The 14,588-nt window shown below is 36.9% G+C and overlaps 1 protein-coding gene across 2 annotated transcripts; it reads left to right on the forward strand.

Moving 5' to 3' along the window:
* Window positions 1-753: 753 nt before the first annotated feature.
* LOC306846884 (low-density lipoprotein receptor-like) lies at window positions 754-14,588 on the forward strand. Of its 2 annotated transcripts, XR_013782123.1 has the most exons (19): window positions 754-1,010; window positions 5,773-5,895; window positions 7,166-7,288; window positions 7,372-7,749; window positions 9,146-9,268; window positions 9,364-9,486; window positions 9,576-9,695; window positions 9,939-10,064; window positions 10,147-10,318; window positions 10,402-10,629; window positions 10,719-10,837; window positions 10,919-11,058; window positions 11,156-11,297; window positions 11,428-11,571; window positions 11,654-11,827; window positions 12,766-12,846; window positions 13,029-13,192; window positions 13,361-13,467; window positions 13,837-13,971. XR_013782123.1 is itself a non-coding variant. In XM_079380571.1 (18 exons), exons 1-18 carry the CDS (start codon window positions 953-955, stop codon window positions 13,391-13,393), a joined length of 2,571 nt encoding a protein of 856 aa, XP_079236697.1. In that variant the 5' UTR covers window positions 754-952; the 3' UTR covers window positions 13,394-14,588. The 2 variants fall into 2 exon arrangements, 1 of the variants encoding a protein (XP_079236697.1); XM_079380571.1 differs by having other exon boundaries at window positions 13,361-14,588.

The following is a 14,588-nucleotide window of genomic DNA, read 5'->3' on the forward strand; positions in this document are numbered from 1 at the left end:
GCTGTTTTTACTTCACTGCTAATTTGTGCAGTTAAACATTAGATAATGTGTCCCCAGAATTTAGCCTATAAACCATAAGATACATTTTAAATTTAAACGTTTAAGAATAATTGTTCACTTTAAAAAATAATTTTCACTTTTTCAATATTAGCTACTTATTCTATAAAATGGAATCCAAAAGCTGTCTAAATGTTGTTTTTTAGTTTCATATTTATTCCCTACATAAGTTGTGCATCTGCATAATAATCATAAATAGGGATTTGAACTCTCTAAAACCGAGGAAGCATCTACTGACAAGGAAAAGTCAATCTATAATGTGTTTATGACTTTACTCTGTTTCCACACATTTGACCATTAACGTATAGTAGCCTAGGCTATTTCAGATGTGTCAAGGTCACAAAAATATGGATGTGATTAAGATTTATGATACATTATTTACTTTTATGACTTCTGTCAGCCTTGAAAGGTAACAGGGAAGAGCAGATGCACTGTACATGTTCACGATGCTTTATACAGCAGCAATCTCGTCCAGATATGTAGCTTTATGCTTATCAGTTTTTTCGCACTATTATTCTTTCCCCGCCATCAGTAATAAGCAGGTAACTGCTGAAGCACTCTTCTACTTGGAATCTTGTAGAGTAGAATAGTTTGGGATGGGCGTGGACTACGTTTGACCACGCCCTCGATTGTGCAACTCTTAAATCACACCACCGCCTCTTGTCACGAAGCCCCGCCCACTCTACGCACCCATTCAAACGGTTCAAGTTCAACCATCATAACACGAATATCTGGGTCCACCGCTTCACAAACATACATTTCCCCACAGCTTCAAATGAACACGAGTCCATCTGCTTCATCAGAACTATTTGTTTAATACAAACACCCACAATAAAAACTTGACCAACACATCAAACAGAAAAGCGAGGTGCTTTAACCAGCTCATTGAGAGACTATGGAGAGCTCATTAATATTTTTACTGGCGGTTACTTTCTTCTGTCCTGTTCAAACAGGTGAGTAAACAAGTTTACTTTATCTTTAGGGGTCTTTAATGATCATTAACTATTTTTAAACATCATTTAATTAGTATATGAATGCATTTTAACCCATATGGATTGTATTCAGTGTCCTACACGTGTTTTAAGTGACGTTCAGATAGCATTCACTTACGCTCAAATTACGCCTATATATAGGCAATGTATGTTTATGTATATTCTGCATTAATAGCCTACATGATTACACAATACAATAGGTATTTCCCTATTTATATATTAAGGCCAGACACTGAAGGTGAATAGGGTAAAAAAATAACTAATATTTATCACCATACTTACCTAGTTGATTGATTACATTGATAATTGCAAAAAAATTGTATTACAAGCTTTCTAAAATGTTAGGTTTAAATATGCAAATGATGCATTATTTAATGAAATATGTGCTAATTTGCATACATTTCTAGAGCAAAAATCTAAACACTGGATGAAGTTGGTTTCAAAATCATTCTTATTTCATTTTATTGACATATTAGAGTCAAAAGTTTTTACAGAGGGAATTTTGGGAATCTCATTTTGTCACTCCATAATTCAGAAAATACTTAGAACAGACAGAAAACAATACATTTTAAAAAAAAATTGGGGGAATAAAATGTCGTATATAATCAAGCAAATTATATATGAACACATCCCTCTGTAAAAACCTTGAGGATATAGACAGGAATAAAGATGTAAAGTTTGTAAGTGCTACTGAGATATATGGCTCAATGTAGGAGAGAAAACTCATTTTGAGGAAACGGCCTTTAAAAATATGTATTGTAATTGAAATCTAGTGACACAAATCGATAAAGTGCTATAAAAGAAACACTTAACAGTGTCTTTTGGATGTTTTCTTTCCACTAGTCTGAAAAAATATTTTATGAAAAACCAAAAAGCCCAAAATCTCAAATTTGACTGGTGCATGAAAAAACTGTGTTTTTGCCTGCAGTGTCTCCCCTTAATTCCTTCCTGCTTTTTGGCTCCTACAAAATATATACTGATTATTTTATTTCGTATATGTGTTTATGATGATGCTAAATGTTGTATTTCAAAGCTGTTATTGCTTTCTATAGAACTCAGTTGCATCGTTTGCTTCTGTTTTGTTCAACATGAACGAATTCTCCAGCCTCACTAAGCAGAACAAATCATAGTATTGCCTTACAGTAACCACATGTGTCTATACTGTCCATGTGTCTGCTATAGGGGCCTCATTCCATAGTATTTTCGCACACATGCCTTTCCAAGAAGTTCTAAATCATTTGCCGTACAAGGACAGTAGTAGCGTAGATCCAAGGCATGAGGAACTGGCTTCCCATGCAAACTTATTTTCTACCAAAAACATGCATTACTCATCTTCACAGACCAGAAAAATAAGGAGGGTTTAAAGGAGGCACAATTTCTGTTGTTTGGTCACTCAGTGTTGGTTTGGCATCGGAGTCTTGCTGGATTGGTACCAGTGTAGATGAAAAGTTAATGCATATGAAAAAATCTGTAAAACAATAAAAAAAAAACATACAGAGAACTGAGTCTTCATCAGTGGAGATGGTGTAGTTATGGTTGGGTGTAATTGTATAGATATAGTCTTCTTATCTCTAGATTATAGAAATAATTAGTTTACGGAGCTGTTTGGACTGTGCAGAGTAAAATAAAGCTGATAGTTCAGTTTAAAAATAACCACAATTTGACTCTAGGTTCAGTAATATGGGTTAATCTCTCAAAAATATGTACCAGGTCACACTGTAAAAAGTGATCAATTGGCTTAGCTTAATCACTCCAAAAAGTGATGTTGACTTAGCTTAAAAAAATTGAGGAAACCCCTTGCCTTAAAATAATAATTGTCAAGTTGACTTAACTTTTTTTTTTTAATTATTATTTACTTATTAATTTTAAGGCAACAGGTTTCCTCAATTTCTTTTAAGTTAAGTCAACTTACCACTTTTTACAGAACATGTTTACCCCATAAATCTTTAATTACAGTACTGTAATTAAAATGCAAATGTAAAAGTCTTTAAATTACTTTGCATTGTGCAAAATTGAATTTCTAACTTTAATTTTTTTGTTTTGTTTGTTTGCTTGATTTTTTTATTTATTTTGGGGGTTAAATGTAACCATGTTCCTGACAGGATTTGATAGATTCACCCATATATTGGATTGGATTGTCTTATGATCAGACAGATCGTTTTATAGGTCATATAAAGGTTTATAGGTTTATTTATAGGTTAACACATGAGAGAAAAGGGAAAGATATACTGTAGAAAGATATGCTTCTGTTTTCTCGTTGGTATACAAGTGCAAATGATGTCATAGTGAAGCAAGAGCAATACTCCACAAATATGCCATTAAATAAAACGATAACCTTCTTGTAGCCTAGAAGGTTTCTTGAGCACTTATGATGCATTTTAGTTTCTTAGGCAAGCTATGTGATAAGCCAGATAAACTTTCCATAACATCCTTGGCTTGGCTGCCACGTGTATTTCTTTACCCTGAGCTGTCTTGATAGTAGGCTGTTTAGATAATAAGACACACTAGAGACATCCAAGAAAAAAGCAAACAGCCACGTTGCATTCTGTGGTCAGCATCTTCAACTGTAAACAATGAACAATACATGGTGCTTTGAAGTTTTTTTTTTTCGCCTGAACGTTTGACCAGTTTAGTGTAAAAATTTCAGTTTGATTCACCATGATTTAAGTTCTCTTTACTGAAAACTTACAAAACTATCTTTTATCCTTTGATGCAAAACATGGGTCTAAAGTGACCCGTGAAGTTTTTCTATATCTTTGCAAGAAATTCAGAATTCCTCAGTTAACTTGTTTTTGACAATCACCAATCTCTATCTTTTTGTATTTCTACATCGATTTTACACATTGGTCAAAAATGACACAAAGCATATTTCAATTATTGGTCAATGTATTGGTCTAAATAACAGCTAAAATTATTCTTTTTAACAAAATATGACCCATGTGTGTAAACTTGATGTAGTAACAAAAAACCTAGGGAAAAAATAAAATATTAATTTGTGGTCATTGTAAAATATATTTTGAATATTCATGGATGATGGAATTTATAGATCAGGAAATATTAAATGCTGAAATAAACTGATTTCAAAAGATAAAACAAACAAAATGAATACGAGTCATTTTAGACCCATGTTGTGTGTTAGACGGGGTTTTCATAGCTTGTGCTTTAAAGGGTTAAAGAAATTTCTATTCCAAGTGCACCACACATGAAGTGGTCAACATGGTGTAAATGTAAAACAAATTCACTTATTTAAAATCTTTGCGGAAAATATGCTTGAAATATGAATATATGTATGTATTAAATGTATCGTATATGTTCAGAAATAATTTAAAATAAGAAGAATGCTAAATATTTCTTAGCCTTAATGTAGACGTTCAGTTTCAGAGGTCAACTCGATACCTAGTAGACTAGTATTTACCAGTATAGGCTATAACAGCTTAACAGTAAAGGTTTTGTAAGAAAATAACATCACCTTTCAGCCTGTCACTATCATACAAAATCATCACTATCATACTGTCATCAATCATTTTTCCCTTTTTTATGTTTGCTAATGTTTTTATTTAAAACTTTTATTCATTGATTCTTTAAAAAAAAAAAAAAATGCAGGACATGGCAAAACATTAAATTCGAATTAATCAATGAAACCAGAAAACCGCCCAGCCATAATTTGAAGAGATGTATGATATCAACCCAAGGTCATAAACAGTTTTATACCAATGGAAGGTTTGTATTTAAATACTGATAAGTCTACATGATACATTTGTGTAATCATTAATCATTTTATGCCCACATTTCCATTATAAGACAGAATGATCCAACACTGAGTCCTGATTGGATGAACCAAGTTGGAAGGTGTTGTAAAATGGTTTCTATTAATATTTATTTAATATGCGTGTCTTTTTTCTTACAAAAGTTACAAGCTACTTGATGCTATGCTAAGTGATTTCACTACTTTGTTGGCAAAAAACAATTACATAAGTTCAAAATTTAATGATCTTGATAATTTCCCCGCTGTCACAATTATGAATTTAAATCAGTGATTGAATTCTTTTGCGACCTCCACGTTTGTTTTCAGAAATAGGTGACCCAGATCCATTGAGATGTGGGCTAAAGCCATCAAAAGGCCATTATCAACACATCATTATTTCCCTGACTACTATGATTACTAACTAATGAACGTCACATGACTCTTCCACTTCTGCTTGAGTAACACTGGTGGTAGAGAATGTCATTAGATATCTTTGTTTAATTATCAATTTAAAGGTATACTACTTTAACTGAAAGTCGGCCATTGTTGCATCCAGCCAGGGTCAAGAGCATGTTTCTTTTTTGTTTTTTTGTATGACTTGAGTTATAATTTCAAAAAGGTTGTGGAGCAGTCTTTAAGTTTGTTGTAGTCGTGTTACTTTCAGAGCAAGCCTCCTTCTTAATTAAGATCTAGAAGACCTCCCCTTACTGGCATTTTAGATTACAAAGCAGGAAAGCAGGAAAAACTTGACACCCTCTTTGTCCATACGTTGCAATCAGTAAATCATACATAACCCAGTTACTAGTGTTAGCACTAGATTGTGTCCAGTGATATGCTTAGATAGGAGGGCTAAGCAAGATTATAAGGCTCTCTAGTGTTTTAGCTTGTTATCTCTGTAACTTCAAATGACTAAAATAACATAAGGTGTTGGATAATGTGTCACTTATGTGAAGCATCACTTATGTCTCCATCTGACAGGTGTTTTGACTTGTGAATCATGGCAGTATCAGTGTGGCAATGGAAAGTGTATCACATCGAGATGGGTGTGTGATGAAACTGATGACTGTGGTGACGGCACTGATGAACTTCCTGCTGCCTGCTGTAAGTGTTCCTCCATCTAAGACAAGTCAGTTGTCCTGAAGAGACAGGAGAGAGTTGTTGGTGTAACATTAATGATGCTAGGTGCAATATTTACACTGCCCTCCAAAAGTTTAGAATCACCCCAACTTTCCTAAACCTTCCAACAAGACAATGACCCCAAGCAAACTTCCAAGCTGTGCAAATCCTATTTGGAGAGGAAACAGTCAGCTGCCATCACGTCTGTCATGGAATGGCCTCCCCAATCACCCGACCTCAACCCAATTGAGCTACTAGGAACTGGACCGTGATGTCCGTAAGAAGTGTCCAACCAGTGTGAATCATCTTTGGGCAATCCTTCAGGAGACTTGGAGTAATATACAGTATCAAGTCAATGTTTGAATAAACTGACAGCTCGGATACCCAGATTATGCAGAGCTGTAATAGCTGCTAGTGGTGGATATTTTGATGAATCGAAAATTTAAGTTTTTTTCTATGTATAAACTGTTTATGAAAATAAAATAAAATATGTTTTCATAGTTTGTGTTGTCCCTTATCAGTGCAAAATTATCACAAATTAAAAAGGATTCATGCCAATATTGTCCAAAATCCCACTTTTCTAGGGCGTTTCCAAACTTTTGGAGGGCAGTGCAAATGTGGTTAACTGTGTTTATCCATAGATGACAATTCTATTGGAAACTAAAATAAATGTATTCAAAACTCTTTTAAACCCCATTTTGCTTAACTTTCATTTTTTGTGGTCACATGTACAAAATATTATTTCCCTAAATTGCCCTAAATGACGTGGCAGTGGGTAAAATTCTCTCTGATACCAGTAAACTGATTAATTATTCTGATGCCATGTCTGGCACTTAAAATTCTGTACTGTTTTGTTTATATAAATAAAAGTTGAACACCATTTATAAAAATAAATAAATGAAACAAGTGAATTTTGGCATCACAACATAATTCTGAACGTTTCAAAAAGTGGATATTCATTTTGAGATTACACTTGAGTTTGTGTTTAATTTAGTTGTGTTAAAATTTTTAGTTTTGTTAAAAAAAATCAGTGAGCACTAGGTTATTTCAGTGTAAAAGCCAAGGTAATATAAATTTAAAAATAAGCAGAACAAGATCCTGCACAATTAAATATCCAATATCAACTGGCATCAAAAAAAGAAAAAAATCACTAACATTTGCTGCTATCTCATCATTATATCTTACATCCCTAGCTAGGCACCTCTCGTATTTTCTACAGAAAATGTAAAAATCAAATTTTTCCCTCTCTTTTCAGTGGCCAAGACCTGCAGACCCAGTGAATTCAGCTGTAGTGGGCGACTAAACCAGTGTGTGCCAAAGAGCTGGAAGTGTGATGGCAAGGCGGACTGTGAGAATGGTGCAGATGAGGAAGGCTGTGGTGAGTGATATCTTGAATTTATTTGTATCTTCATGGTGCTGCCAGTGTGCATGTGTGTTTAAAATCTCCCTCACCACTTGCAGATCCTCGCCGGTGTCTGGATGGCGAGTTCCACTGCGGCAGTGGCCAGTGTGTGAGTGCTGCGTTTGTGTGTGATAATGAGAGAGACTGCGATGACGGCAGTGATGAAGTCTCCTGTCCGCCCACCACGTGTAGCTCCAGCTCCTTCAGGTGCAACAACACACAGTGTGTGCCTCGACTGTGGGTCTGTGATGGAGATGCCGACTGCGCTGATGGCTCAGACGAATTGCCTCAGAAATGCAGTAAAGGGACACCTAAATCTACCAAAAACCCCTGCTCCTCTATGGAATTCCATTGCGGCAGTGGGGAATGCATACACAGCAGCTGGAAATGCGATGGGGGAGAAGATTGTTTGGATCGCTCAGATGAGAAAAACTGCTGTAAGAAATGAGACTTGTTGATGTTACTGACATGTAAAGTTCTCTATCATGAACCTCTAGATGGTGCAGTCCGATAGGTCAAACTCAATCTGACATAATGACATCATCACATGGCACAGCTGATTGGTTCTTTTTCTATCAGCAGCCAATGAGCTCCTGCTCAACATTCAAATATATGACTATTGGTTGCTGTAGCAGTTGCAGCGTGTTTCAGAAACCTTCCACCTCCCCCAGCTCCACCTGGATAGCTCTGCTACAGGGGGATTCTGCCAAGACCAAACACATTAATATTGTCATGTACATTACCATGCCAATCTCTCCAAGAGTTGTCATGACAGAAATACAGATAATCTTTGCATGGTACTGTGGGATTACAAATTTATAAAATGATAAATCTAGGTTCCAGTGTAATAGTATATAAACTGAAACATTGTGTTTTACATTTTGAGGTAAAGATGATGACATTCTAAGATCAAGTCAGGCAGCCCAGGTGTCTGAGACATTAACCTTTTGTCTTTATGCACTTACTGACCATTTAACAGGGTCCCAAGTTAAAGGTGAATGCTAAAGCTCAGGCACAGCTGTACCTTTGTCTCTATGATAATGTGAAGGTATGGGCGATACTGTCAGCCTGACTGGATTAGCACCTATGCAGTTGAATGACACTGTTATGCTGATGAGGTCAGGGCCGATTCCTGTACTCATTTGCATGCTTTGTTTAGATTGTCTCCACCTCTATGTATCCCTCCCCCTTGAAAGGTATAAACTCTACTGTGCTGAGATATAGTCAGACTTGGATGACTGCAGCGACGCACAGCGAGTTCTCAATAAAGAGTAACTTCTGCTTGAAAGATATCCCAACGTCTCCTGGTCTCTACTTCGACGTGGAAAAAGTTTCCTACAGTACACACAAAGATACCAGGAAGACTCATTCATCTTAGAATAGCAGTACCACAACTAAAACGATGATAAAGACAACTTCATAAGGCACATTTTTTATAGAAGGATAAACGTACACGTTAATAGAAAAACTTAACTCACATTTCTGCTTTTAAGCCATCAGAAATGTCTTGCCCCTTAAAGGTTCTATTATAAATGCGTTACTGTAAATGCATTCTTTGTTTCCAGTGATCATTTTTGTCTGTCCACACTGAATTCAAAAGCAAAAAATGCAATGTTTAATGTACTGTTAGTGGGAGCAGGACTGTGGACCAATGAGATTTCACAATAGGTGGTGCTACACAGCAGAAATAGAACCCAAGGTATTGATAAATTGGACACTCGTCACGGTCACGGCAGATTACTGTTATCGCATTTCACTTTGTTACACTGTAACCTTAAAATCATCAGTAGCCATTTATCCTCAAGACATAATTAACTATTTTTCTCTTTCCAGCCTTGCCCACATGCCGACCGGACGAGTTCCAGTGTGGTGATGGATCTTGCATCCATGGCAGCCGGCAGTGCAACCACATTTATGACTGCAAAGATTTGAGTGATGAGCTGGGCTGTGTTAATGGTGAACCATCCAAATTATGCTCTTTACACAAAACTGATATGCTTCAGGTGTTATTCTGATGTGTTTAACTTACATTTCTCCTTTTGGATTTTCAGCAACCCATTGTAAGCCACCACAAAGGTTTAAGTGCCGCAGTGGTGAATGCATCAGCATGGAAAAAGTTTGCAACAAGCAACGGGACTGTAGGGATTGGTCTGACGAGCCATTACGAGAATGTGGTAAGTAAAAACGGCTTTCAAGAAGGTGCATTGCTTAGAATTACATCAAAACCAACCTGTGCTACAATATTTGATTTTCAAATCCACAGATTCTAACGAGTGTCTTTACAACAACGGGGGTTGCTCTCATATATGTAATGACCTAAAGATTGGTTACGAGTGCCTCTGTTCCACTGGATTCCGGTTGGTGGACAAGAGACGTTGTGAAGGTAAGAAACTGAAATTAGTTCCCATATTGAATCATCTGGAAATCTGGTCATAGTACGTTTCGCAGACCTTGGTGCAGATCCAGTTCAAAGAATGATTTAATTTGTACTTTAAACTTATTTGCTTTTTCTGAGCTGGAAATAAGGATAGAGTTTGTTCAGTAAGTCCATACTGTACGGACACCGTTCTGAAGCAACAGAATGACTATTTAACTTCAAGCCCACATATTTGTTTGATTTCTTCAGACATTGATGAGTGTGCCAATCCAGACACCTGCAGCCAAATCTGCGTCAACCTGATGGGTAGTTACAAGTGTGAGTGCGAGGATGGCTACCAGATGGACCCAGCCAGCAAAACTTGCAAAGCTATTGGTACAGCTTTTAAACTTCCAAATAGTCATTGCCCATACTTGCATACTGATAAACTCATAATCACAAACATGGTTCTAAACAGGAACCATTGCCTACCTATTTTTCACCAATCGCCATGAGGTCAGGAAGATGACTCTGGATCGTAGCGAGTATACACGTGTTATTCCTCGCCTGAAGAACGTTGTGGCACTGGATATGAATGTTGCTTCCAGGGAGCTCTACTGGTCGGATTTATCCCTCAAAACGATATACAGGTAAATCTTTGGACTCGTGTTCAATCTTGAGTCTCAATTGCTTCTTACCCAACCTGATGTCATCATTTGTCTTTCTTTCCCAGAGCACCAATGGATACAGCAGATAACTCCTCCCAACACAGTGTTGTGATTGGCAGTGACTTAGATGCACCTGAAGGTATCGCTGTCGACTGGATCCACGGGAACATCTACTGGACAGACAGCATCAAAGGTGCCATCTCTGTGGCAACAGCGGACGGAAGCAGACGCAAGACGCTCTTCAAAGAAAACCTGGCCAAGCCACGTGCTATTGTGGTCGACCCTATTAAGAAGTATGTCAAGTCCCACATACTCTAAAATAAAGGGATACACTATGTGGGCAAGTGTTTTAATATGCTAAATCTTCTCCTATTTGTTGTAGCTTCGTGTTCTGGACTGATTGGGGCACACCAGCTAAGATTGAGAGAGGTGGTCTTAATGGAGGTGACCGCTATGCCCTAGTTACAGATAACATTGTCTGGCCCAATGGAATAACCCTTGGTATGAACATGTCCACTTACATAACTGTCCAAAAAGTGTAACTTTGGTCTGACCTACTTTCTTGTCTTGTCCCATGCATAGACCTTTTGAACCAGCGTCTGTACTGGGTCGACTCCAAACTACATACTCTCTCCAGCATCAGCATGCAGGGAGATGGTCGGCGTACTCTGATCATTGACCAGGGCAAACTTGCCCACCCTCTGGGTCTCACTGTTTTTGAGGTAACACTTTCATGCTCCTTATAAACTTGTTGTTGGAAGATCTTGTTTAGGAGGTTACCTGAATGCTCACTCGAGAATTTTCCATCGTCATTTATAGGAGAAAGTGTTTTGGACAGATGTGAGCAATAATGCAATTCTAAGTGCAAATCGTGTGACTGGAAGAGACATCAAGAAAGTGGCCGAACACCTCTCGTCCCCAGAGGACATTGTCTTGTACCACAACCTCAAGCAACCGACTGGTATGTCGGCCATTATATAGACATGCATTTGACAGTACCTTCCCCGTCACCATTCAGTGAATTTATTTTCCATCCAAAATGCGAAATAGTCTTCAGTGTAGTTCTGAGCTTACTCTGAATGTCTGTCCAGGGATGAACTGGTGCAGGGTCAACAACGGTGGCTGTGAATTCCTGTGCCTGGCTGCCCCTCAAATCAATAGATTCTCACCCAAATACACTTGTGCCTGCCCAGACAATATGATGTTGGCCAGAGACATGCGAAAATGTGTTCAAGGCAAGTCATGGATATGGATATAAACTTAATGTAACTTCTGCTGATTTCTACATCTAACATTAGTTTTTTTTGTTTTGAGCAGCTGTAGTCACATCAGAACCTCCTGTCAAGCCTGAAATAGTTACAACTAGTCATCCTAAAGTACCTTCAAAGACAACACCAAATCCTGCTCCTGCGATCCCTAACCGACCCACTCAATCTGCTCCAGTCAAGCCATCCCCAACCACAACTAAACTTCCTTTATCCACCCAGACAGGTATGTCTTGCTTTATCCACCCAGACATTACCATCTGTCCCGGTCTTCTCCTTTTCTTGGCAAATTAGACAAACCCAAGCCCCAACCCTAATCTTAAGACCCTAGAGCAGAGGTGTCCAGTCCTGCTCCTGGAGGGCCATTGTCCTGCAGAGTTTAGCTCCAACCCCAATTGAAGTCACCTGAACCGGCTAATTAAAGGGTTAGTTCACCCAAAAATTAAAATCTGTCATTAATTACTTACCCTCATGTCGTTCCAAACCTGTAAGGCCTTCATTCAACTTCTGAACAAAAATTAAGATATTTAAATGTGATCCGTGAGCTTTCTGACCTCCATAGACAGCAACGTAACTGACATGTTCAAGACCCAGAAAGGTAGTAAGGACATTGTTAAAATAGTCCATGTGACATCAGTGGTTCAACAGTACTTTTTGTGCACAACGAAAACAAAAATAACAACTTTATTTAATAATTTCTTCTCTTCTGTGTGTACTCTCGTGAACGTGCGTCAAAGACTGACACGGGAGAGAAGAAATTCTTGAATAAAATTTTTTGCGCACAAAACGTGTTCTTGTAGCTTCATAAAATTACAGATGAACCACTGATGTCACGTGGATTATTTAATGATGTCCTTACTAACTTTCTGGGTCTTGAATGTGTCAGTTGCGTTGCTGTCTATGCACGGTCAGAAAGCTCTCGGATTTCATCAATACATTTCTTAATTTGTGTTCCGAAGATGATTGAAGGTCTTACAGGTTTGGAACGACATGAGGGTGAGTAATTAATGACAGAATTTTCATTTTTGAGTAAACTAACTCTTGAAGGTTTTACAAAGCATGCTAGAAATTTCCAGGCAGGCGTGTTGAACCTTTCAAGGTCATATTACAGTTTTATCGAAATTTGTGAAATCTGTTTTACAAGTTATTGTGATTTCTCTTTAGATGACCACTACAGTAATGTCAAAGATGTGTCTCAGTCATCATCTTCTACATCGTTGGCCTTGTACATTTTGCTTCCTCTTGGTGAGTGCTTCAATGCAAACGTTTAAATAAGCAATACAAAAATGTGTAGAGTTCTGAAAGCCTGCGAGTTACTAACAAAGGGAGCATGTTATTGCATTATGTAGGCACACACAACTTAAAGTATAGCAATGTATCAGATATAGTGAAAGATCTTTTCTTTTGTATGTCTCATCTTTTTAAAGCAATCCTGTGTTTGGTTGTGGGTGGCGCTGTGCTGTTCTGGAGAAAGTGGCGTCAGAAAAATACCAACAGCATCCACTTTGACAACCCAGTTTATCAAAAGACCACAGAGGACCAGGTTCATCTATGCAGAAACAGTAGTTCTGATGGCTATGTTTACCCACAGGTACGATATACTTTATAAAAAAATATTTACTGGCTACACAACACAATATTCATGTTAGCCGTATTAGCTAATGTTCGAGAGCATTATCAGTTTACTAATAAGCCTAGTTAGACTACTCTCTGGTATATTACTTTGCCTAATATTGATGGTCTTATTTTGCTTTCACAGAGACAAGTTGTGAGTATTGATAATGAAATATGATGATGACATTGAAGTCCATGTTAAAACTGATGTTTCAAGATAAGAGCCATATTTGATGTCTTTCCTACTTGGAGGTCAGTTCTGTAGTAAAACAACATCTGAGGAACAATGGGGATACAAACTGTCTTTTCACACAAGGCATCTGATAAAAAAAACAAAAACAATCCAGAGCAGATGGTTTAGAGCAGACATAAGAAAAGCAAAAAACGAAGAAACCTCAACCTCTACAACCAACAACAACCTCCGCTATCAAGGCTGCTTTCACTTTATATATATATATTATGCAAAAATTATGAATATAGATATATTTTAATAGCACTTAAAATTTAAAATCAGCATTTTATTCTTATGAGATGTCCATGATAAGTTATTGTAAATATTGTATGTACTAGTACATTTTAAAGAGTTTGAAAATGAATTCTATGTTTGTTTGTTTTTTGCAGGTTTTGCTTTTATTCATAAGTTAATTAAAGATGCAGTACATTTAAATGTAGGCAAAATGGAGCATTTGCTGTCATGACCTGTGCAAAATTGGTTTTCCTGATGTTATATGCTGTTGTTTACACCATTTTCAGTCAAGTTCTTTTTTTGTGCCAAAATGGTCGTTACTTCTGAAACTGGAATTTCACGATAAAAAGGCTTTGTACAACAGCAGCTCGACATCTGTCTGCTTTCTCATGCAGTATTGATATTGAAGTTGCTTTTCTTTCACTATTATAAAGTTCCTCATTATATGAGCTAGTGAATCCAGTGATTTCTCTATGATTTTATTGCAGTGAAAATGCAGATGATTCATGCCAGATACTATTCAAGGAGTCAGAGAATGTCCTTTATTTTTATTACAAACATGTTGTAATCAAGGTGATATCAATTGTTTTACATTCTCAATGTGAATGTGTAAATAATGTATGTAAATATGTTTATTATTGCATTTGCACATACATTGCATTTTGTATTTTTAAGTATGCAGTATTGTATATAAAGAATTTTTTTATTTTTTGAATCTAAATCTTTGGGTGATAATTGGCTTTTATTGCTGTGTACTATGTCAGCTGTTCATTTGTAAAGAATTTATGATGTTTCTGAACATTCTGATTGATTAATTAATCTAGTGATGCATTTTCTGAGAAGCCAATCATGATTGTTCTTGACCTGTGTGTAAACCTAACTTGAAATAAAGCATTTAAAGATTTCA

Source organism: Barbus barbus (assembly GCF_936440315.1).
Source record: "Barbus barbus genome assembly, chromosome: 3".
Lineage (NCBI taxonomy): Eukaryota > Metazoa > Chordata > Actinopteri > Cypriniformes > Cyprinidae > Barbus > Barbus barbus.